At 43.7% G+C, this 26,171-nt stretch overlaps 1 protein-coding gene across 1 annotated transcript in view; it reads left to right on the top strand.

The window, feature by feature from the left end:
* LOC126531484 (uncharacterized) overlaps positions 1-12,269 on the top strand; it is a 65,687-nt gene extending 53,418 nt beyond the window's left edge. The window contains exons 28-29 of the mRNA XM_055071196.2: positions 6,679-6,790; positions 12,084-12,269. Of these exons, the coding sequence (XP_054927171.1) occupies positions 6,679-6,790; positions 12,084-12,236 (265 nt within the window). The 3' untranslated portion in view covers positions 12,237-12,269. The remainder of the gene's footprint in view (positions 1-6,678; positions 6,791-12,083) is intronic.
* Positions 12,270-26,171: the final 13,902 nt, after the last annotated feature.

Here is a 26,171-nt window from a genome sequence, read left to right as displayed (position 1 = left end):
TATTAGCAGGCAAAGAATTCCAATATTCAATAACACAGGGAAAGAAACTGTATTTAAACGTGTCTGTAGGCGCAAAATGAGGCGCGATGTTTAGGTGATTAGTATTGGATGGTTTAGCAGGAGTACGATAATTATCTGATGAAATCCGGCAAGAGGAGTTAATAATTCAGTGCAGGAACTTGAGCGATTTTGTCCGTCGGCGATCTGAAAGTGGTTGCAAGCCTAGGGATGGAAGTGCTGTAGAAGGTGAAAAATCTCTATCGAACCTGCAGCATATGAAGCGAATCGCTTTCTTTTGGATGGCCTCGATTTGATTAATGTCGCATTGCTTGTGCGGATTCCAGACAGGAGAAGCATATTCTAGCAAAGGTCGGACTAGAGATGTGTACATCAGTAGTTTAGTATCCCTTGGGGCCGTGGTCAATGTGCGGCACAGATAGCCTAACTTTTTCAGTGCCTTTGAGGTTATTAAATCTATATATTTGGACCAAGACCTACTGGGTGCGAAAACAAGGCCAAGGCATTTGTATTCACGAGTGCTCGGAATATTACCAATTTTGTAAGAAAAAACGGAAGGCTTGGTTTTATTAAAGAAATCATAGCGACGGTTTTACGGTTGTCAATTGTCACTTGCCAGGTAGTGCACCAAAAGCTAAAATCAGAAAGTGATTTTTGAAGCTCTAAATGGTCATGAAAGCAGGGAATTTTATGATGTAATACGCAGTCATCAGCACACAAACATAAATTTGAGGTGATGTGACAAGGCAAATCATTTATAAAGATCAAGAAAAGCAACGGACCCAACCCTGAACCTTGTGGCACTCCCATAGATACCTCTGCGACCCTGGAATCAGCTCGGTTAAAGGACACAAAATGAGATTGATGGGAAAGAAAACTAGAAATCCAGCTGAGAAGGCGGGGATTGTTAGGGATGGCGTCAAGTTTATACATCAATTTCGTATGAATCACATTATCGAATGCTTTTGAAAAATCAATAAAGATTGCGTCAGTTTGGTTCCCGCATCGAGGTTAATACACATGTCCTGTAATTTCACTTAGCTGTGTTAATGTGCTAATCCACATCTGAAGCCGTACTGGACATTAGATAGTAATTTATGTGTCTCAAGGTATTCCATAATGTGTTTGTAAATAATGTGCTCCAACATTTTGCATGAATGATAGGTGAAAGAAAACGGTCTATAATTAGATATAATGTGTTTGTCACAAGTCTTGAATAAAGGAAGAACTTGAGCCATTTTCCAGGATGAGAGTACTGTAGAGGATGTCAGGGACTTGCGAAATATGACAGTAAGGTAACGGCAGGTCCATAATGAGTACCATACCAAGAACAAGTTCGGAAATCTGTCTGAGCCAACAGATATTTTAATATCAAGTTCCACATTAAATTCAACACACCTTCTTCAGTAACAATAATGTCACTGATGGGCATGTTACTACGAGCAATGGTGTCTGGTTGGATGACGTTGTTGTCACAAGTGAAAAAGGACTGGAAATACTCATTAAACGCATTTGACATATAAAATGGATCATTAGTAGAAACGTTGTTAATCACCATAGAACTAGCTGTCATATCACATGGTGAAACAGATGACCAGAATTTATGTGGGTTAGTTTTTAGTAGGTCCTGCAGCTGCACACGGAAGAAAAAATCCTTAGCCGAGTTAATTTTCAGTCTAAGCTCCTCTTTGGCTTTAATGAAACTTAGCATGGCTGCATAATTGTTTGGGCGCCTCTTACACCTTAGCCTATTAACACACCACGTTAGGTGTAATATATCTTGCATCATCCAGGGAATTTTCAAATTTTTCTTCTTTGTCTTTAATGGAATGAAACACTGAATACATGTTTAACCAAGCCTTTGAAATAACTAACCAATGCATTAACATCACGAGTAGAACTTAGTGTAACAAATTCGTCAAAACCACCTGATAGAGTGCCTACTACTGAGATATCATCAGTGCGATTACAATCAGGAAATGTAGAGAAAACAAAATTCTGTTTAGTAATCAACAAATTTAATGAAACAAGAACAGCCATGTGGTCAGAAATTCCCTCAATGACGTCATATCTGTAGCCCTTTGCAACAATGCTTGAACTAACAAAGACCAAATCGAGCATTGCACCGCATCGTGTAGGTTCATTGGTAATCGTGACAAGGTCGAATAAAAGGGAAAATGCAACTAGTTCTGTATTTATGGAAGTCTCTTTCGCCAGTGTTAAACTAGGCCAATGAATCATCATCAGCCTGGCTACGCCCACTGCAGGGCAAAGGCCTCTCGAATACTTCTCCAACTACCCCAGTCATGTGCTAATTGTGGCCATGTTGTCCCTGCAAACTTCTTAATCTCATCCGCCCACCTAACTTTCTGCCGCCCCCTGCTACGCCTCCCTTCTCTTGGAATCCAGTCCATAACCCTCAATGACCATTGGTTATCTTCCCTCCTCATTACATGCCCTGTTCATACCCATTTCCTTTTCTTGATTTCAACTAAGATGTCATCAACTCGCATTTGTTCCCTTACCCAATATGCTCTCTTCTTATCCCTTAACATTACACCCATCATTCTTCTTTCCATAGCTTGTTGCGTCTTCCTCAATTTAAGTAGAACCCTTTTTTAAGCCTCTAGGTTTCTGCCCCGTAGGTGAGTACTGGTAAGACACAGCTGTTATACACTTTTCTCTTGAGGGATAATGGCAACCTGCTGTTCATGATCTGAGAATGCCTGCCAAATGCACCCCAGGCCATTCTTCTGATTATTTCAGTCTCATGATCCGGATCTGCGGTCACTACCTGGCCTAAGTAAATCTATTCCCTTACCACTTCCAGTGCCTCGCTACCTATCGTGAACTGCTGTTCTCTTCCAAGAATGTTAAACATTACTTTAGTTTTCTGCAGATTAATTTTTAGACCTACCCTTCTGCTTTGCCTGTCCATGTCAGTGAGCATGCATTGCAATTGGTCACCTGAGTTACTAAGCAAGGCAATGTGATCAGTGAATCGCAAGTTACTAAGGTATTCTCCATTAACTTTTATCCCCAATTTTTCCCAATCCAGACATCTGATTACCTCCTGTAAATGCGCTGTGAATAGCATTGTAGAGATCATATCTCCCTGCCTGACGCCCTTCTTTATTGGGATTTTGTTGCTTTCTTTATGGAGGACTACGGTGGCTGTGGAGCCGCTATAGATATCTTACAGTATTTTTACATACGGCTCGTCTACACCCTGATTCCGTAATGCCTGCATGACTGCTGAGGTTTCGACTGAATCAAGCACTTTCTTGTGTCAATGAAAGCTATATATAAGTGTTGGTTAAATTCCGCACATTTCTCTATCACCTGATTGGTAGTGTGAATATGGTCTATTGAGCAGCCTTTACGAAATCCTGCCTGGTCCTTTGGCTGACAGAAGTCTAAAGTGCTCCTGATTCTATTTGCGATTACCTTAGTAAATAATTTGTAGGCAATGCACAGTAAGCTGATTGGTCTATAATTTTTCAAGTCTTTGGCATCCCCTTTCTTATGGATTAAGATTATGTTGGCGTTCTTCCAAGATTTTGGTATGCTCGAGGTCATGAGGCATTGCGTATACAGGGTGGCCAGTTTTTCTAGAACAATCTGCCCACCATCCTTCAACAAAACAGCTGTTACCTGATCCTCCCCAGCTGCCTTCCCCCTTTGCATAGCTCTCAAGGCTTTCTTTACTTCTTCCGGCATTACTTGTGGGATGTCAAATTCCTCTAGACTATTCCCTCTTCCATTATCGTCATGAGTGCCACTGGTACTGTATAAATCTCTGTAGAACTCTTCAGCCACTTGAACTATTTTATCCATATTAGTAATGATATTGCCAGCTTTTTCTCTGAACGCATACATTTGATTTTTGCCTATTCATAGTTTCTTCTTCACTGCTTTTAGGCTTCCTCCATTCCTGAGAGCATGCTCAATTCTATCCATACTATACTTCCTTATGTCAGCTATCTTACGCTTGTTGATTAACTTGGAAAATTCTGCCAGTTCTATTCTAGCTGTAGGAATAGAGGCTTTCATACATTGGCGTTTCTTAATCAGATCTTTCGTCTCCTGCGATAGCTTACTGGTATCCTGTCTAACGCAGTTACCACCGACTTCTATTGCACGCTCCTTAATGATGCCCGTAAGATTGTCGTTCATATCTTCAACACTAAGGTCCTCTTCCTAAGTTAAGGCCGAATACCTGTTCTGTAGCTTGATCCGGAATTCCTCTATTTTCCCTCTTACCGCTAACTCATTGATCGGCTTCTTATGTACCAGTTTCTTCCCTTCCCTCCTCAAGTCTAGGCTAATTCGAGATCTTACCATCCTATGCTCACTGCAGCGCAAAGGCCGAGCACGTCCATATCTTGTATGATGCCAGTGTTAGCGCAGAGTATGAAGTCTATTTCATTTCTAGTCTCGCCATTCGAGCTCCTCCACGCCCACTTTCGGTTATCCCGCTTGTGGAAGAAGGTATTCATTATCCGCAAATTATTCCCCGTTCTGCAAACTCTACTAATAAGTCTTCCCTACTATTCCTATAACGTATGCCGTATTCCCCCACTGAATTGTCTCCAGCCTGCTTCTTGCCTACCCTGGCATTGAAGTCGCCCATCAGTATAGTGTATTTTGTTTTGACTTTACCCATCGCCGATTCCACGTTTTCATAGAAGCTTTCAACTTCCTGGTCATCATGACTGGATGTAGGGGCGTAGACCTGTACGACCTTCAATTTGTACCTGTTATTAAGTTTCACAACAAGACCTCCCACCCTCTTGTTAAGGCTATAGAATTCCTGTATGTTACCAGCTATATCCTTATTAATCAGGAATCCGACTCCTAGTTCTCGTCTCTCCTCTAAGCCCCGGTAGCACAGGACATGCCCGCTTTTTAGCACTGTATATGCTTCATTTGTCCTCCTAACCTCACTGAGCCCTATTGTATCCCATTTTATGCCCACTAATTCCTCCAATAACACTGCTAGACTCACCTCACTAGATAACATTCTAGCGTTAAATGTTGCCAGGTTCAGATTCCAATGGCGGCCTGTCCGGATCCAGAGATTCTTAGCACCCTCTGCTGTGTCACAAGTCTGACCACTGCCGTGGTCAATTGCTTCACAGCTGCTGGGGACTGAGGGCCGGGGTTCGATTGTTGTATTCATATAGGAGGGTATGGCCAAGTACTGCACCAGGGTGGCCAGTCCTGCTCTGTTGAGGGAGTGCATTACCTGTTCTTGTCACCGGGATCAGGCCGCACTCCAGGCCTGTTTATGCAATTTTATCAACACATGGATTTTTTATTCCTTTGTTGTTGTTGTTGTTTTTTTTTCCTCTTGGACGCGAGGCAGATGCTCTACCTCTAGGCCATCACTGCGTTTGAATGCCAACGAAGGCCAATGAATGCCAGGAGCATTAAAATCACCCATGCAAATGAGGTTATCCGTATTGAGTTGCTGCTCGTTAATAAAGTTGCTTAGTGGTTATAGCATTGGGCTGCTTAGCACGAGGTCGCGGGATCGAATCCCAGCCACGGAGACCGCATTCCAATGTGGGGGAAATGCAGAAAACACCTGTGTACTCAGATGCATGTTAAAGAATCCCAGGTGGCCCAAATTAATCCTGAGTCCCCCACTATGGCGTGTCTCATAATCAGATGGTGGTTTTGGCACGTGAAGCCCCATAATTTCTTTATTTATTATTTCCCTATGATTACAACAGGGTGTTAGATGTCACTTGCACCAGTTCTTTTGTGGGATCCCACATTGACTCCTATGTTGGTTTCCCTTGTGACACTGTCAATACTGTATGGAATCATAAAGCACATTGTAGAAAGAAAGTAAGAAAGAATTAAACTTAGTACTACTTGAGTTTGAACAGTAACCTCGATTGTTGAAGTAATGTGCCTGAACTGGTGAACCATTTCAAGAGCTAGTCAGCAGTGGTTATATTATACTAAACTTCCTGAGAACTGAACTTCTTTCTTTCTTGAGTCCTTTTTTTTTTTTTGTCATCGTGGTAATATTTTGCTCTGCTGTTCATTGAAACAACTGGGCAGATCTGTACTAAACTGAAAGCATGTGCTAAGTGGCTATTTAAACTTCCAGTACTTTTTTTCTCCTTTTTGCTCTGAAACAGTTTTTTTACAATGTTGAATAGCAGCTTCAGCACCAATGTGCTGAACAAATTATTCAGCACCAATGTTGCTATGTATCAAAAGTGAATCATTAGGAAACATACTGTCATCTTTTTACATGTTGAAGTCATGCTTGAATGCAATGAAGAATTGGGGATAGAAAATTTACCATTGTTTCATCAATTGCATACTCATTGCTTTTATATCATAATGTCATATTAATGCTTTTAGTATACACTTGTAATATTATTGAACCTCACTGTTTGCCCCAATTCTCCTACAGCTTTAAAACCCACAGAAATGGAAGGTGATCATGCACAGAATGATTAGCAGCTGCCTTTAATTTTAGTACTTTGCATAGGAGAGAGTAAAGCTGTTTTTACAGCTTAATATGGTTTATGCTATACTAATGCTTAAAACAAACACTGAAAGCCTTGTCTTTTTTCATTAATGTTTTCTGTCAACACTGGCCACAAACACTTGCATTCTTTGTTGCATTCCTTCCAGATTGGTTGGCGAGATAGCCTCACACAAGAAGGAGTTTTCTAAAATGGGTGGATTTCTCATATCGGACTATATCTTGGAGTCAATAAACACCGTTTTGCACCCTCCAGTAAAGGTCAGTGTCATGTGTAGAGTCCGGCAATACTATAATTTGAATTGTGTAATACCTTTTTATGGAGGCAGGCACACCTGCTTTCTTGGCAGTAGTTTGTGCATGCCACAGTCCAGTCTTGAGCATTTTAGCACACATCAACCATATTGTGAAGAAAAGGCCTATGTAATATCTTTACTGGGAGCAGAATTGACTCCTTTGCATGCACTCAGATTTGTGCAATCCTAAGTGTTTCACTTCCTTGTTGAATAGCTTTTTTTTTTTTTTTTTTAATTTACTGAATGCATATGCTTGGTCATTCGTGCCGTGCACAGCAGGCCCTTGTACAAAAGCATCACGGGTCTCTGGAAGCTTGTAATGCAGTCACATTTCAAACAGTGGTATTTGTTTATGTAGCATATGTCATGCTTGAGGTATTTGCTATTACTTTTGGCATATTTATACTATGTGATGGTGCTGTGTCAATGGTTTTCTGCTAGTGAGAACCAGTTTGCAGCTTCCATTTCCACCCATAATGGCTACATTTACTCGGACCTAAGTTGTGAGGCCTCAAATGCATGGGGCAACATTCTTGAGTGGCTAGTCAAACTTCCTCAGTTTTTCAGTGTGTTTAATTGAGAGACAATTTTTAAAGCGAAGGTTTCTTTGCCTCTTCCTTCAACTTTCCCACTGCTACTGCTGCTGTAGGGCACAACCCCTCGGTCGGGAGGGAGGGGGGGGGGGGGGAGTGTCAGAGTGTGTGTGTATATATGACAGGTGCAGAGAGAAACGACAGGCAAGTAGAGAGAAAGAGTAAGAGAGGAAAAGGGACTGGAGAAACTGGTTTTCACCCCACCGCGTCGAATGTGCACAATGCCCTCTGGAGCTCCCTGGCTGTTGCCACCTTAGCCGCCAGCTTAGCCGCTTGACAGCTGTAATTATCCATGATTCCCCTCAAAAGTATTGCAGAAACTGCAAAGCTTCCCTTTCTACTAACCTGTGGGGCCAGAGGGGAGGCAGATAGAACTGTAGAGATGAGAGGGAGGAGAAGAGGCACTTCCCATACGAAAGAGGGGGGCAGGTGACATCAGAAGGCAAGGAAACCCCACTACTATACGACTATGGTTGCAGGGACACAGGATAAGTTTAAGTTCAAGGTACGGTACAGTACATTGCTGCTATTTCTGAAAAATAAATTCCATGCAAATATGTCAAGCGGGCAACTTATGCATGGCACGCAGAAGCAGAGCCACATTAAATATAGCTCACCACAGTGTCCAGGAGACACTACAGAAGCTGTCCACTGTCAAATCAGCACTTCTGTGCCTGCCGCATTAGCTTTGCGGCTATGGCATTGCTAGAGGTCGTGGATTTGATCCCAATCACGGCAGCCGCATTTCGAGGGGGACGAAATAGAAAACGCACGCGCACTTAGATTTTGGGGCATGTTAAAGGGCATCACGGTGTCAAAATTAATCCGGAGTCCGCCACTACAGCATGCCTCATAATCCAATTGTGGTTTTGGCGCGTACAGCACCCCATAATCTAATTCAAGTTTAATACTTCTGTCACAATGTGATGTGCCATGTGAGGCAATGACAATGCTCAACCCTCTCAGAGGTTATAAAATATGGCACACAACAACGCCTCAAGCAAACACCTCTCCCTGTGTGTTCTGTGTACTACACAGACAAACAGCAGTGGTGCACACAAGGTAATATTTAACATCAACTCACCACTCTCGTGTTAGCCTAAATGCTGAAGAAATTAAGCTTTAGCCATCAACATCACTTCTAATTATCGTCAATAATAGCATCCAGCACAGAAAGCTTTGCTTACATTGATTCCCACAGTGCGTGGGATCTGCATAATTTTTTTTTCTATGTATTTCACCTAACCGGCAAAAAATGCTCTTTATGTATGGTTGCACTACTGTGTGCTGTGTCGTTTGTTGCCAAGAGCAAACGGTCCACCAGAGTGCATAGAGTCCATGCCCATTACAAAGGTTCTGCATATAACATACTTTCGGATATAATGAACTGTTATTCTCATTCAGCTTGTTCTGCCTATATTATTCCTGCAACAAACTCTGCTTTTAACAGACTCGGCCATAACGAACAAAATGTCGGGGAAATTTTATCTGTACTCTGGGTGATGCATATTCAAATGTTTTGCTACAGCAATATGCATGCGTGGTAGTGCACTGCATGCAGCTTTTTACAGCCACTTGCAAATGGTACGAAAAAGCACTGTTTCTTAATAAGCGAGCACTTCAAGTAAGCTTCCCAGAATGGCTTGCCGTGCAAGTCTGACTAAATGGAGAGTTTTGAAGATGGAGATGTCTGCCTGAAACATGTCAGCTTTTTTCTCTGTAAAATATAAGAAGTGTTCAAGTCGCATTGCCTATCCTGTTAAAATGTTTATCTAAACTGCGGACAACCCAGCAAATTAAGTGCGTAACTGTCAAACATGATCCGCTCTTAAGAGGAAGCTTTAGCTCGAGTGCTCCTATCTAAATACATGTAAAAGGAGAATTCGTTTTTCTCGGCAACCACTGCACCAAATTTGACGAGGTTTGTTGCATTTAAAAGACAAACTTAAAATCTAGTGACTGTTTGTTTCGAAATTTCGAGTTAGGTCGTGAATTTTTTATTAAACATTGGAAAAAATCGAAAATTTTCAAAAAACGAAACTATCAAGTTTACAACTCTGTAACTCAACTACTAAAAATGATAATATAATTCTGTGAATTGCATCTAATAGTACATCTAAAGCGGACGAAATTGATATGTCACACATGAATATAAAAAAAATTTAATCATAGGGAAATACAACTTTTGCAAAACCATTGTAACCAACGTAACAAATTCACGTAAGATGTAAAATGACATATTTAATTTGTCCGCTTTCAATGATCTAATGGATGCCGTTTACAGAACCGCGATATCAGTTCTTGATGCAGAGCTATGAATTTGTAAACTTCGTGCTTCTATATTTTTCAAACGGTCAAATATTTGAAAATCGTTTTAAGAAAATTCAAGCCCTAAATCGAAATTCCGCTTCCAACAGTCACTAGAATTTAACTTTCTCTTTGAAATGCAACAAATTTCATCAAAATCGGTACAGGGGTTATCTCATAAAAACGTTTTTGCGTTTTACATGTATTTGAATAGGCCGCGTCGGAGTTGGGCCCGAGCTAAAGCTTCCTCTTAACTGTACAGCACTGAATGGGTTTTTCTTTCCTCCTTTAGGCTTAGTGCAGTATCAAAATAATGTGACTGAACTTGACACAAGGAGGTACTAACTTTAATTGTCACTCTTTGTTTCCATGTTCTCATGGATTTACTGTTGGAAACATCATGACCATCAGCAGCAACATCTTGCATCTTCTAGTTAGCAGTAGTTTAAAAGAGAGAGATTTTATATATAGGAAAGGCAGAGAAGTCGACCTCAGCTTGTGCACTCTAGTCTGCTGCTCTGCACTGGGGAAGAAGGAAGGGAAGTGAAAGTACAGTGGAATCTCGATAAATGAAAATTGCTTAAACACAACTGCCTCTTAAACAAAACACCATCCTCATCGTTGGTTGGTTTTGTATTCATGCAATTGTATTCAGCTTTGTCTCTCAGTAAATGGAACTCCTGGTAAAAGGAACCAATTTCCCTGATCCTTTGAGGTTCCAGTTAAAGAGAGTCCACAAAGGGTGAATGATGATGAGAAGAAAAATGTATATATAATTTCGTGACAGACAGCAAAAGTTCTGTGTAATGAACCTATGCATCCATTACAGGTTGCGTGTCTACTAAGCAGTGTTGCCTGTTTAGCAGTTTTCACGCTAAATTTAGTGGTTTTTATCACTGCTTAGCAGGAAAATTTGTTCACTCGCCGGCAGTGGGTTTTTTTTACGTGTAAAGTTTGCTTCTTTTTAAGCAGCAATTTGTGCTTCTTTTTGGACAATATGTAGTTTGTGCTTCATCTGTTGCAAACTTACAGCTTATCCATGTCCCTTTGGAAGTAAGAAAGAATTATGATCATCATCCACAATCAGTGGGCTTTACATTCCTTCCTCCATGGGCACTATTTTTGGGTTCTATTCCCGACATTGACAAATTCTGCCATATTGCGAAATTTTATAATGGCTGCATTATGAACCAATCAAAGAGGCCATGGCGGAATCTGACAATGTTCAGAATAGCACCCCAAGTTCTGCCATGTTGTCGAAATTGTCATCTAGTCAGCTCTGATTGGCCTAAAGCAGACTCAGAGGGCTGCTACAGCCTCTCTGGTTGGCTCAAAATGCCGCCATTACAGAATTTGACAATGTCCAGAATGGCATTCCATGTTCATGCCTCCTCTAGCAGTTTCAGCAGTTTGTAGCAGTTTCACTCTTAGCCATTTTCGCAGACCCACTTTAGGGGATTTAGCCTCGTGAAATGGCTCCAGTGAATTATACGTCTGAAAATTGACTTATTTCACTTTAATAGTTCTGTTGTCGCCGTGGTCCAATGTGGATATTGAGCGTATTTTCTGCCAGCTGAATGTAATTAAATTAAAAAGTTTCGCAACAGGATGTCCACTGAAATGACAAACGCCATGTGCGGGCTGGCCTCCAAAACGTTGATAAAGGCTGCTTCAGTTGCACCTGCGTGAGCAGGTTATTTGTAAGATTGGCATGATGGAGGTCTATGGGGTCAGCAATGGCACCAACCGTAGACCCGGCCACACCAGCAAACAAATACACATAGAGGATGTGCGACGTACCAAGATGAAACGGAGAACATTTTTCTATAATTTTAATCATTACCCAGTAGTTCAACCTGATTTCTGGCCAGTAATTGTAGCTTACGGAAGCATCTTTTTTTACTCTAGTCTAGCAATACGTTTCCGCACTTCGCAGTCACACAAAAGAGCACTGACTAATATATTGATAATTTCTATATTTTATCAGAAAAAGCAGACCTATCTGCCTAATGCAATTTTTTTCTACTGTGTTCTATGGTGACACAATAAAATATGTTTTGAACGTGGTTCTCATTGTAGTCTGCATTTACTGGGATTTTAGCAGTTTTAGGTGCTCATATCGCAGTTTTTAGGGATTTTTGGGGTCTCAACAAGCAGATTTGTTTTATTTCTAGTTGGAAACACTGCTGCTAAGGCCTAGGAATGAGCATTTACTTCACTGAATAAGCAAATAGTGTGCACTTATTTACCTTTTTTTTTACTTTTAGTATCTATTTTCAACGCTATGGCAGCATAAAAACACACGCCCTTTGACCATTGTGGAAGGTTCATCCACATTGTTTCTGTTTCATGTTACAGAAGACACTTCAGTTCTTGGTCTACAAGTTGTTTGGGCTTGCAGATGAGCACAGAAGAGCCATGGTTCATGCAACTCTGCCTAAGGAAGGAACAGAAGTGTTCAAGACCCTTTTTGCAGACTCTCAGAGGCTGCGTTTTAAGGGCAAAGTTTAGGGTGTTTGTAGTAAATATGCCTAGTGTTCACAAGTTGTTATTGTCATTCTAGCTGTGCCTTTTTACTGTCAGTAGTTCAAACACTGCTTAGCTGCTTAGCTGGCGGTCTTTTGACTGACATTTGATGCCGACCACACTACTACCACACAAGAACCATTGTGAAACTCCACTTAACAGCTTCGTTGCTTGTAAAATATGAACAAATAATCTTTTGCAGATGTATGCCAGTCTGAGCAACTGATACATAAAATGTAATGAAGCTGTATAAGAGAGTTCTCATACCCTTTGGCAATACAGGGGGTTCTGTTCGCTGGCTGTTCTTATTGATGACTCGTCGCCAATGCCCTGTTTATGCAACCTCTCCTGGACTCCCACACATGGTGCTTTGTTGGACCACGCCATCAGCTTTCACCAACGTAGCCATACTAACTTCTAGCTGACCTACGTGGAGCTGGTAAAATGTGATATGATAAGCATTGTTGCAAATTGCTGTCCAAAAAAAGTATGCAATGTAGTTTACAAATACTGTAAGAGTTGGTGTCGGGCATATCAATAGGGGTAGCTGGCCCATACCGTCATCCGACTCAACCACACTAAGGACGCTGTTGAAGGGAGGAACATATGCTCCCATTGAGAATGAGGACTGCTGGGTTTATTTACAATATCTGCAGGGTGTCTACCAACTGGAAAAACCGGGAATGCTCAGGGATATTAAATAGTCTGGAAATACTCAGGGAAAGCTCGGGGAATTTGTGCTATCAGGGAAAATTGGCTTTAATTTTTTTGAAAGGGAACGAAAGTCGCGGCAATGCTGACTCGCGTAACAGAGAGGGATCGTAACGAATCGTCTTTTGGCGGCGTGTCGCCGGTTGTAGGAGTTGCCAGCGTACAGTCAACAACTGACTTTCCGGACGCCCGATAATTCGAACGGCTTTGTGCCACCACCACATACCCCATAAAGTCAATGTTTAAGAACGTCTGAAATTTCGGACGCAACAGCCCTTCTACGACCGATTTTACAGACTTTTTGCCGTGACCGCAGGTGCGAAACAGCAAAAATCAAAGCCACCAGTGCAGTCGGTTCGATTACCTCGCCGCCCCGAACCGGCGCTCACACGCAGATCCGCGGGCAGCCGTAGCCACCACCGCGGTGAACGCTCGGCCTAGCTTCTTCGACGTTCGCTATTAAGCTTCTCGCCGTTCAGCGCCATATTTTTCATTGAAAGAATTCGCCGCTGTAAGCAATGGCACCGACTCCACCTTTATAGTCATCGCGACTGACTTCGAAGCTCGGAAAGCACGGCGTGTTGCATAATGCCGGTTCCCGAAAGTCAGCTTCGCCTCAATACGAGAATGTTACGCGGTGAAGCTTAAGCTTGGGACGGGGCAATTGTCACGGGACACACAGTGCCTATTCCTTAATTATACACGCGTTCACCCGCCATCTCCTGTCACAGTACAAGCACTGATATGCCTAATAAGTGTACTGGTAGGCCTTTTCAGATGTGCCTGTAACGATTTGAACCCTTAACGGCAATAAAAGACGCATTCATTTTATCGAACCGCCCGATGCTTTGGACGTTTTCGCGTCCCCTAGGGAGTCCAAAAAATCGGGCGTTTACCGTACAACTGACAAAGTAGATGCTTCAAATGGTCCGTGGGGCAAACGCGCTTTGGAAGAAGGGCGATAACAGAAAGGACCTACGCATTTAGCAATGGACGGGAAAGAAAGCGTGCCGCCGCTTCTTTCAAGGAGCTTAAGCTCAGAAAACAGTGTTGGCTGACGCCGAGATGCACGTGTCCCTCATCCAAACCGAAACAAAGTATTTAAAGCAGTGAAACGCAACACTGAGGCGTTCTGCGCGAGCTCAGAGTATGTCGGGACAGTTGAGGTTGACACACCAGCTGTTGAGAGAGCATCTCACTTGTGAAAATGTTCGGGCCTCATACCAATGAGCTTGCTATCAATTGATCAAACTAGCTCACATTCCCTTCGGTCATGGCGTCCACCTTGGTGGACGTGACCCATTTTTTCCATTTCTGTACAGTGGTAGCAAGGAATAGAGCACAAACATTAAGCTTAGGGCAAATTTAACATTCTGATAACCTAAATTACTTCCATTTTGCTTCTGAGTGATATGTATAGTTACAGAGAACCGCTTTGGTGAAGGCACTTTCATCTTTTACGTGACGCTTGACGGGGACCTTAATTTATCGGTTGCAACCTTGGAATATATTTTTTCTTTCTTGAAATTCTTGAGGCCAACGAATAACTTGTGCATGTAATTCGAGCGGGGGATTTAATCCTTTCTATGAAGAAACATAGCATGACTGACTTTGCAATATTCAAATATTTAGTTACTCTGTAGTTATGATGACTCAACATAAAATGCTGAAACAGTCCATTCTACCACCTTGATTTACTTTCAGTGGAGTCTCAAGCACCATCTATGTTTCACACATGTATCGACAGTCGATCGTAATTCGTGACTTAAAGGGATATTCGAAAACAGTTGTTTCTGTATGCATCTCCTTTTTATTCATATTTGAGAATGTTCGACTCGATTTGAAATTAGTTTAGCATTTCTTTTTTCAAATGTATTTTATTCGCTGCGCATTTTACTAACCCCTCCCTTCTGATTTCTTTTTGAATAAAATAAATGCTACTCCTTGCTGTTCAAACCGAACTAGGTCGTTTTTTTTTTTTTTTTAAGGCTGCTTAAGAGAGTGACAGCATCGGGCGACCTTATTTGATTTTGGTACCTACAACGCACTAAACGTAAGCCAAACGCGGTTGTCTTCAGTGAGCCGCAGTGCGCTTAGCCAGGGGGCTCTTGGCGGCACCCCGTGGTGGCAGCGGTATCTACACTACGTAGCAGACCGCAGCTACCAATAGCAGCCGCCTATTGGTATCCGCTTTATTACGAAATAAAGCGCCCAGAATAGAATGAGGAGCAGGCCTCCGTTGAAAAGAGGCCGTTTGAGAGAAAGCGAGTTCGCACTCCGCTTGCGAGCACCATGCACAGCATAACACAGTAAAACTTGGCTGATATGTTTACAGTAGCGTATGCTACCCGCTGACTATGTTATTCACCAAGCCCAAGGGATGGCTCAAGGTCCCTTTAAGGTAGCTTTAACTCGGGGGTCCCTAGCTAAAGAGACAGGAAAAGACAAATCGGCTTTCTCGGTAACCACTTCACCAAATTTGATGAGGTTTGTTGCATTTTAAGGGGCTCTGAACGACTCCTCGGGCTTCGTGAAAAACATTCCACGAATAGCACACGCTGCTGTGAACATCTCGACCAAATTTTGCACTCGTGCGTGTGGCTCACAAGCGGAGCGCGAAGTCACCTTTATCTCAAACACTCTCTCTTCAACGGAGGCCTTCTCCCCGCCCGTATCGGGGTGGCCGGCGGCTACCCCGTTGACGTCATCATATTGCCATATAGAGCGCTTCCGTTGGCCTATACTTGATATCAATCAAGAAGCGTGTGTGGATCAGTGCGCTTATTACTGCTGTTAGGGTCTGTATTTGTTGGCCCAGGTTACTAAACAGGCTGAAGTAAAGGAAAATCTGCGCTTCGAATTTCGATAAGTATTACGTACTTCCGGATTACGTATTATCCTCTGCTCACGTTCGACCGCGCCCGCCCACGTAAGAATGAAAATGGTCACACTGTTTATCGGTGTCGTAGCCGTCGGGTCCCGCTAATTTCTATTAGTTTTGAACACTCAGCTAGTCTCTAACCATGCGAAACTTGACATCAGACGACGCGTATCCTTGCCAGCGCTCGCTCACTCCCGGCTGCTCTAGGCTAGACGACTTGACAAACATCGCAAATTGGCGTCAGCGCGAACATGGGGAGTGATGTACGCCGAACCTGCGCTTTCGAGGAAAGTGATTGGAGCTGGGTGGGCGGACATTGGGATAGCTATAAGCTGACGTTTTCTTTTTTTTTTTTTTCTTTTTTTCAGGCAAGCTAATCTGCGCATATTGCTCATTCATCACATAAATCGGCTTCAGCACGTGCATGTATGCGCCGAAACTGAACGAGGGTGCGGAAACTCCCTATACCTCTCTTGGTACACTCAGTCCCATGCCGATACGCGGCGGCAGCGCTGGTTCCACCACTGACGGTTGCCGAATATCCAACGGGAAATAATTCACAAACAAAACAATGCCTCCATGCCGTCACTGATGAGGTAAGAAGGTAGAGGGCGAGGACGCGCCGCCGGAAGGAGGAGGCTTGCCGCGAAGCCCTCCTTTCCCACTTCGCATCCAAGCGGTTTAGAGGGTGTTGGCTGTGCCATCGGCGAGTGACGTCACTGAGAAGAGGCCGGCGGCGTGCTCGGGGATCGCGCCCTTATGGGCAACGTTAACCAGAGCGCAGTTGCTTTCTTTAGGCGTAGTTGAGCAGATGGCCCGCAGAGAACAGAAGGTGTTCCAAGATTATCTTATTTACGCGCTGCATTATTAAAAAGCCCGTCCATAAATAATGAAATGGTTCAACCTTAGGATTGAGAACGAATTTCGGGTAAATGATGACAGGGAGCATGGCTTATATTGAAAAGTCACAGTGCTGCCTTCCTCTTCAGAGTAGCTTCTTTGCCTTGATTTATCGTCGGCGTCAAAGAGTTTGCCGTTCATGCGACCCAAAAGTCCTTCAACAAAATGTTAGCACTGCACCATCACACATATCTCATGACAACTTCACTGGTGTGCCCTTCTTCACATTCGGGACACATGTATTTATTCCAGTCTAGATTAGGCTCTAAACGAATAATTTCGCTTTCGAGGCATTATTACATACAGTGCCGCAGTCGACATATTTACAACACCTCAAATGAGTTTAACAGTGGAGATACAAACATTCGTGCAACTATTTACGAAGAAACAGCTGCCTTGTTCTGCAGAATTCCTGCTTTTCTCTCTTTGCCTTAGCATTGGCACCCTATATTCTGTCATTGATCTTGCGGAAACATGAACGCATGAATTTTTGGCCCCGATTTGGAATTGCTCCAGCAATTGGGCACGCAGCACTTATTAGGCATATCCTGGCATGAACGTATCCACGTCCCGCGGCAATGAAGGCTTGCCGGACACACAACCGCAATCGCAGCACAAGCGCAGAGACTGCAGGCACGGTTCACGTCCAGAAAGTACGCTCGGAAGCATGTCGCAGCATGCCAGGACTTTTCTAACCCTAAAGCTATCCAAGGAGCAGCAGGGTTCCCGAAACTAATCGAATAACATCGCCATCGTCGCCCACTCGGTCTTCCGCGTCTCATTTTCATCACAGGTGCACCCCCCCGCTCGTAGCTTTGTAGCACGCTGCACGGAACTTTTATGTGGGCCTCTTTTGCGTGATGTAGCTCAAAGGGAGAGGGTACAGCCACAAGGCCTTAAGTTCTCTAGAGGGTGTTGGCTACGTTCGTGTTCCCCTGCAGGTCCGCTGGCCGTGCGGCGACATTGGCCAAATCACGGAGCAGAACCCGATGAAGTGTGCCGTGTTTACGAAGTGCGTTTTTTTTAACGCGACAGCGTTGAAGAGCTCGTGTCGCAGATAAGTCGGCGGCGTTGGCCGTGAGTGAAAATCCCGGAAGGCAATTCATAAATAAAAATAACTTGCAAGATGGGCTGGGTGGGAATCGAACCAGGGTCTCCGGAGTGTGAAACGGAGACGCTACCACTCAGCTATGAGTTCGATGGTTCAAAGTGGGACAAACGCGCCACTGTGAATGCGGTGTTGCCTTAGAAACGTGCCGTAGAAAGTTATACTGTAGTGTATATCGGTAATTATGAGCACGTAAATTACAGAAGTCGCAGTTAAACGAGTAGCAAAGTACGTTTCCGCTACATTTCTTCTGCGCTTGGCGCACACGCAGAGCCATCTTGCGGCAAACAAAGACCCCCTCCTCGCAATGTACGGCGCTTCCCCGACAGGTGGCGCGCCATTGGCCCGCTTCTCCCTTTTGTCTCGTTTGAGCGCATTGGGGCCGTGCGGGGACCGGTGCGAGGATGTCCCAATACCCTTGCGTTTAATAAGTTTTCTCGCTCTCTCCCCTTCCAACTTCCAGCGTGCATCACTCGAACCCTCGTGTTTAGGGGACGCGGCTCTTTCCGCTCACAGCGCGATCCCTAGGTGCAGCGTCCGATGCGGGACGCCTCTGACGTGATCGCTGCGCCGTAGCACGTCTGGTGGGAAAGCGTCCCCTGTGATGTGTGCCGTGCTGCTGCCGAGGAGTCATGCGTCTGCGTGGTACTCCCAAGCGATATAGAGGACGATCTCACCGAGGCGTCAGCCCCATGATCGCGTCCGCCCATGGTCCGCCTTCATGGCGCGTCGCGGCCCGGCTGTCCGTGCCGATCACGACGTTTGGCTCGCGTAGATCGTTTCTCCCTCCGAGACACCGAGTTCTTTGGTTCGTTCCGCTTGCTCAAGCGCACGTTTCGTTACCGCGCCGAACGCTGCGTTGCTCGGCGCTCATCACGTGATTGGTGGGTGCAAAGTCCTATGCGGGGCGCCTCGTAAGTGATCGCTGCGCCGTAGCGCATTGTCTTACACCCCTTGGCGGGTCGACAGGAACGCTATCGCGTTCCACTCTTGAAGGCGACTCTTAAGGTCCTCCAATATTTTTTTTTTTCAGCCGCGTTTACCTTAGAAGCTTCTATTCATCTTTTAAAGCACTGGGCCAGCGCTCGTACACACCAGTATCACGCAGTTGTAATGAAGAATATTTACGTAGAAAACCGTCGTTAACTACCAATATTCGCAGGTAATATATTACATTTCATCATTTCGTGAAAGTAGTCGCTTTGGCATTCCTAACTTGTGGTTAAGTTTAGTGTTACAGTTCAACTAGCCCACATATATAGTGGGGGGTAATAGAGAGAAAATAACTTCCTGGCACGATCAATCGTTAATTTTGTTCGTGTTTTGTGAAGTGTATCAACTAAAGCTGGCCAATTTCTCAGTCAGCCAAACTCAACACAAGTAAAAGTTGAACTTTTTTTGTTTTTATTCACACATTCCGTACTGGAAAAAGACTGACCTCCACGCAGTGAGAAAGTGCCAATATGCAGAAGCGATTTTCGTTCACAACTGAAATTTGTACATAATGAGCGAACATGGATTCCAGAAGATCGAAACCAACGCGAAAATTAATCATCACGCGCTGGTCACACGGAACTTGACTATCACGTACGTTATGGTGGTGACACATTGTGTGGCTTACAGAAAGAAATTAAAGTACAGTACATGTACTTCATTGACAGTATGAGAAGTAAGGACCCACATAACTAAACTGGCGACATGCATCTGCATGAACAGGAAGTATAGCCTATAATTTCTCTCATTATTTGAGCTACATGCCGAATGAAGGACCATATCTCTATAGCGCTTAAAAGCGCAGATAATCTGCCTGTCGTCATACTTTGCGTCAGTTTTATATATACAGAAAAGCACGCGGCGAGTATTAGGACACCTTTTGACACAACAGCAAGGCAGCTAACCAACGATTCATAAAAAAAAAAAAACTTAATAGAACTCTTCATCGCAAGGGAGATCAGCAGTTCGTACTTAATTTGCATTATATACTCTATACTTGCATTATTAAATACATTTTGCTGGCAAAACAAATAAGATTGCGCCTCGTCTATAATACAGGTGCTAAAAACGTACACCGAAGCTGAGCCTAAAGCGAGGTAACTGATCGTATGGTACCGTCTACGCTCCAAAATTCAGATAACACAGAGCTTAAACCTTCTTCAGTGCGATATCTTAGTAACGGTCCATCAAAACGCAACAAGAAATTGTGTGCGTACATCCTTTTGCCGCCATTGCTCTTGAAATTTGATAAAGCGTCACGGCTGTCTTTCTTTCTTTACTTTAGCCTTGGCTGTATGTGTCGAAGAAGTAAACAGTGCAGAAAAATGTATAGCCCAACGAACACGCACTCAAGCCCTTCAGTACAAGTATATTTCAGCGACAGCAGATAAGCTGCCGTCATGACGAATGGGTCGAGCGACACTGCTCCTATAGGTCAGTCCACTCAGGCCTGCACAGAACTGGTTTACTCATGCGACATGAATACCTGCTCAGAAAATAACGTGAACTATTTACCTGCTGAACTAGTTACCTGCTGTCATTAGGAAACATGAAAAACTTCGCAGAACTGGAATTACCGGTGTTAGAGCACCACAGAGCTGCGCAACACATGTGATGCCCCGATTTAGCCATCTTCGCCTAATGCTTAGTTGGCCTCGTTTCCTGCGTCTTCCGTTCGTTGCACGCCTGATAAAGCTTCACTGTCTTATCTTTCCCATCTACATACTTGGGACGACAACCGAAGCAGATGACCAAGCACTATCCGACTTGCGATATCGTTGATCGAGTGGCAAGGGTGAGCGGAGGTAAGCCCGACGGACGCACGAAGACAACCACTTCCCGCGCTTCGCCTGATTTAAAATTCACAAAAACAGAAATAAAAAAATAAGTTAGGATGTCCGGCAACCGCTTGGAGCTCGCATGTACCTTGAAACCGAAACTGGCACTCGCCTTCCGGGGGTTGATTGAACTTTTGAGAAAAAGGATTGGACCTGACTGGGCACAAATTTTGATGTGCTGGCCTCCCTTTCTTTATTTTTCGGGCCAGCCAAACTGCTCATGTCCGTTTATATACTGCGTAAATCGGCGTCAGTGTGTGCATGCGGAATGATGTATGCGCCGAACAGATTCGAGAGAAGTGAATGGACCTGGCTTGGCCAACATTTCAATGTGCTACAGGTATATAATTTAATTCATTCTTAGACCGCAGCTCTTAGGTGCCCGTTTTTGCAGCGAGAGTCCGCGTCGTCTTTGCGTCCCTGTAACCTTGCACAGCGAAGGATGAAAGAGCGAACGCGGTACGCGGATGAAAGACGGCGTGTGGCGAAAGCGTGAGAAGAAAAGCATAGTACCGCGCAAGACGGGCTTTGCGGCGACAATGGCTACCAGTTGGCGCCAGAATAGCGCGCGCCGTCTGTCCACCGATGACGACTCCGATACCATATATGGAAACAGAGCGCTGCGTGAGCGGAGGTCTGTCTGCGGAGGTTGCTGCGAATCGCGCCCACGCGGCACCCACGCGCTGCCTCTTGCGATCTCCCGATAGCGAGGCAGTCGCGCCACGCATCGCTACGTTTGCAACGTGCCGGACGCAAGCCAATATATCGCGAAATGAAAACGCGCTGCTTTGTGTTTCAGCTAGCTTACACTTCCATTGCTAACTTGCTCGCCCATATCTGAAAATATATGACGATCATCAAAATCCGTCGCCCAGTAGAACCGCACCAACCAGAGCGACCCTCTGCGTAGTGTTTCAACAAGTAAACGTACGCATCATCGGTTCTCTCGTCTTGCTTCCCTCGCCATAAGGGCTGAAAAACACAAGCAGTTGGCCAAAGAATGCACAGCGCTTCGTGTGCCGTTCCGGTAGCCGAGCGAGCAGCGTTCAGCTCCTACCCCTGAGGTGGGTGGTTCGAATCGCGGTATCTGAAAAACCGTTGAAAAAAAAATCGTAGCCGTGGCTCAAACTGCCAAGATGGATGCGACGCGAAGACCCAGATCCTAGCACCGGCGCCTGTACCGCTACTGCCTAGATATACGGCGTTGCGGCTGTCTGGGTGCACAAAGGCGCACACCTCCCCTTATCCACCACACTACGGCAGCCGAGCTTACAGCCTGAATCATACGGAGCAACCAGCCTCAAAGTGCCGACACCCGCGCCACCGTTAACCCTTTGACGGTCAATGACGTAAATATACGGCGCCGCGAACAAGTCCGAAAATGGTCGAAGCCGTATATTTACGGCCCCGTCTGTGCGTTTAAAAAGCGCGCCAATTTCCTAACTTTTTCTTTCTGTCTTGTGCTACCACTATGTGGGAATACAGGGAATTTTTTTCGCGCGCCTCCCTCTCTCGGTTTTCGTTGCATGGTTTGCTTTAGTGCTAGTTTGCTCCCGCGCGTCTATATACTACCGCTCGCGCATTGGCGTACGAGCGGGCGGGCGGCAGTTTGGATTTTGCTTCGCGGGCGGTTTCGGCTTTTTGCGCTTGCGAAACTGATGGCTACATCGTTCCTAATCGCTCAAAGGGCGACCGCTTGTTTCTCGCTCGTTTAGTACACGCAGGGGTGCGCATAGGAAGGATGCCGCCATGCATGCGTTTCCATTTCTTTTTTTTAAGCCTCGTGAAAACTAATTGCCCTAGCTGGTTGGCGATAAGATGAAGATTAGCGGAAGTTTGTCACACGTGTTGCTTTTTTTGATGAACAGACAACATAACAGTTTTCTTGAGTGCGCGATTCTACGCAGTTCGACTACGCTATGGACGTACGTATTAGTGTAAGAGCAGGACTATTTGAGGCTTGCGAAATATTCTCGTGTGCGAATTTTCAAAGCCTTGAACTATGTGCATGAAAATGCATCAAATTTTTTTATTTCTGATAAGTTTATTTCCTTTTTTGTTGTTGTTATTCATGAATGAAGAGTGCATATATACCAACGCAAAATATTTTTTTCTCACTTTACGGTCTCCCTAGAAAAATTACGGTAATTTTTTTTCGAAATAAATCCCTAAGAAGAATCGGAATCTGCAATTAAAAACTCGACCATGGGCGGTCGCATATGCCGAAAAAAATCGACTCTCAAAGGGTTAATCCGCTTACCGTTTCTTTTTCCGAGAAAAACTGAGCTTATTCGTTTAACGTTTAACTAACGCTTTACAGAGAACTTAGTGGACCTGGCTCAAACAATATTTTCTTGGACTATATAGGCTTACTCTTTCTTTTCCGAGAAAATTAATCTGAGCTTATTCGTTTCTTTATCGCGTAAATCGGCGTAAGCACGTGCGTGAGGAGTGATTTATGCGAAGAACCAACGCTTTACAGAGAACTTATTGGGCCTGGCTTAAACAATATTTTCTTGGGCTATAGGCTTACCGTTTTTTCCATTTTTTCGAGAAAATTAATCTAAGCTTATTCGTTTCTTTATCGCGTAAATCGGCATTAGAACATACTTGGGGAGTGATGTATGCGAAGAACCAACGCTTTAAAGAGAATTTATTGGACCTGGCTGAAACAATATTTCCTTGGGCTATAGGCTTACCGTTTTTTCATTTTTCCGGGAAAATTATACTGCGCTTATTCGCTTCTTTATCGCGTAAATCGGCATTAGAACATACTCGGGGAGTGATGTATGCGAAGAACCAACGCTTGAAAGAGAATTTATTGGACCTGGCTGAAACAATATTTCCTTGGGCTATAGGCTTACCGTTTTTTCATTTTTCCGGGAAAATTATACTGCGCGTATTCGCTTGTTTATCGCGTAAATTGGCATTAGAACATATTTGGCGAGTGATGTATGCGAAGAACCAACGCTTTAAAGAGAATTTATTGGACCTGGCTGAAACAATATTTCCTTGGGCTATAGGCTTACCGTTTTTTCATTTTTCCGGGAAAATTATACTGCGCTTATTCGCTTGTTTATCGCGTAAATCGGCATTAGAACATACTTGGGGAGTGATGTATGCGAAGTAACGCTTTAAAGAGAATTTATTGGACCTGGCTGAAACAATATTTCCTTGGGTTATAGGCTTACCGTTTTTTCATTTTTCCGGGAAAATTATACTGCGCTTATTCGCTTGCTTATCGCGTAAATCGGCATTAGAACATACTTGGGGAGTGATCTATGCGAAGAACCAACGCTTTGAAGAGAACTTATTGGACCTGGCTGAAACAATATTTGCTTGGACTATAGGCTTACCGTTTTTTCATTTTTCCGGGAAAATTAAACTGTGCTTATTCGCTTGTTTATCGCGTAAATTGGCATTAGAACATACTTGGGGAGTGATGTATGCGAAGAACCAACGCTTGAAAGAGAATTTATTGGACCTGCCTGTAACAATATTTTTGGGCTATAGGCTTACCCTTTTTTCATTTTCCGGGAAAATTATACTGCGCTTATTTGCTTGTTTATCGCGTAAATCGGCATTAGAACATACTCGGGGAGTGATGTATGCGAAGAACCAACGCTTGAAAGAGAATTTATTGGACCTGGCTGAAACAATATTTCCTTGGGCTATAGGCTTACCGTTTTTTCATTTTTCCGGGAAAATTATACTGCGCTTATTCGCTTGTTTATCGCGTAAATCGGCATTAGAACATACTTGGGGAGTGATACATGCGAAGTAACGCTTTAAAGAGAATTTATTGGACCTGGCTGAAACAATATTTCCTTGGGTTATAGGCTTACCGTTTTTTCATTTTTCCGGGAAAATTATACTGCGCTTATTCGCTTGCTTATCGCGTAAATCGGCATTAGAACATACTTGGGGAGTGATCTATGCGAAGAACCAACGCTTTGAAGAGAACTTATTGGACCTGGCTGAAACAATATTTCCTTGGACTGGAGGCTTACCGTTTTTTCATTTTTCTGGGAAAATTATACTGTGCTTATTCGCTTGTTTATCGCGTAAATTGGCATTAGAACATACTTGGGGAGTGATGTATGCGAAGAACCAACGCATGAAAGAGAATTCATTGGACCTGGCTGAAACAATATTTCCTTGGACTATAGGCTTACCGTTTTTTCATTTTTCCGGAAAAATTATACTGCGCTTATTCGCTTGTTTATCGCGTAAATCGGCATTAGAACATACTTGGGGAGTGATGTATGCGAAGAACCAACGCTTTAAAGAGAACTTATTGGACCTGGCTGAAACAATATTTCCTTGGGCTATAGGCTTACCGTTTTTTCATTTTTCCGGGAAAATTATACTGCGCTTATTCGCTTGTTTATCGCGTAAATCGGCATTACAACATACTTGGGGAGTGATGTATACGAAGAAACAACGCTTTAAAGAGAACTTATTGGACCTGGCTGAAACAATATTTCCTTGGGCTATAGGCTTACCGTTTTTTTCATTTTTCCGGGAAAATTATACTGCGCTTATTCGCTTGTTTATCGCGTAAATCGGCATTAGAACATGCTTGGGGAGTGATGTATGCGAAGAACCAACGCTTGGAAGAGAATTTATTGGACCTGGCTGAAACAATATTTCCTTGGGCTATAGGCTTACCGTTTTTATTTTTCCGGGAAAATTATACTGCGCTTATTCGCTTGTTTATCGCGTAAATCGGCATTACAACATACTTGGGGAGTGATGAATGCAAAGAACCAAAGCTTTAAAGAGAACTTATTGGACCTGGCTGAAACAATATTTCCTTGGGCTATAGCTTACCGTTTTTTCATTTTTCCGGGAAAATTATACTGCGCTTATTCGCTTGTTTATCGCGTAAATTGGCATTAGAACATACTTGGGGAGCGATGTATGCGAAGAACCAACGCTTGAAAGAGAATTTATTGGACCTGGCTGAAACAATATTTCCTTGGGCTATAGGCTTACCGTTTTTTTCATTTTTCCGGGAAAATTATACTGCGCTTATTCGCTTGTTTATCGCGTAAATCGGCATTAGAACATGCTTGGGGAGTGATGTATGCGAAGAACCAACGCTTGGAAGAGAATTTATTGGACCTGGCTGAAAGAATATTTCCTTGGGCTATGGGCTTACCGTTTTTTCATTTTTCCGGGAAAATTATACTGCGCTTATTCGCTTGTTTATCGCGTAAATCGGCATTACAACATACTTGGGGAGTGATGTATGCGAAGAAACAACGCTTTAAAGAGAACTTATTGGACCTGGCTGAAACAATATTTCCTTGGGCTATAGGCTTACCGTTTTTTCATTTTTCCGGGAAAATTATACTGCGCTTATTCGCTTGTTTATCGCGTAAATCGGCATTAGAACATACTTGGGGAGTGATGTATGCGAAGAACCAACGCTTTAAAGAGAATTTATTGGACCTGGCTGAAACAATATTTCCTTGGGCTATAGG

Source organism: Dermacentor andersoni, chromosome 5 (assembly GCF_023375885.2).
Source record: "Dermacentor andersoni chromosome 5, qqDerAnde1_hic_scaffold, whole genome shotgun sequence".
NCBI lineage: Eukaryota > Metazoa > Arthropoda > Arachnida > Ixodida > Ixodidae > Dermacentor > Dermacentor andersoni.
Note: the sequence above shows the minus strand (reverse complement) of the source record. Positions and strands in the feature narration are given on the sequence as shown.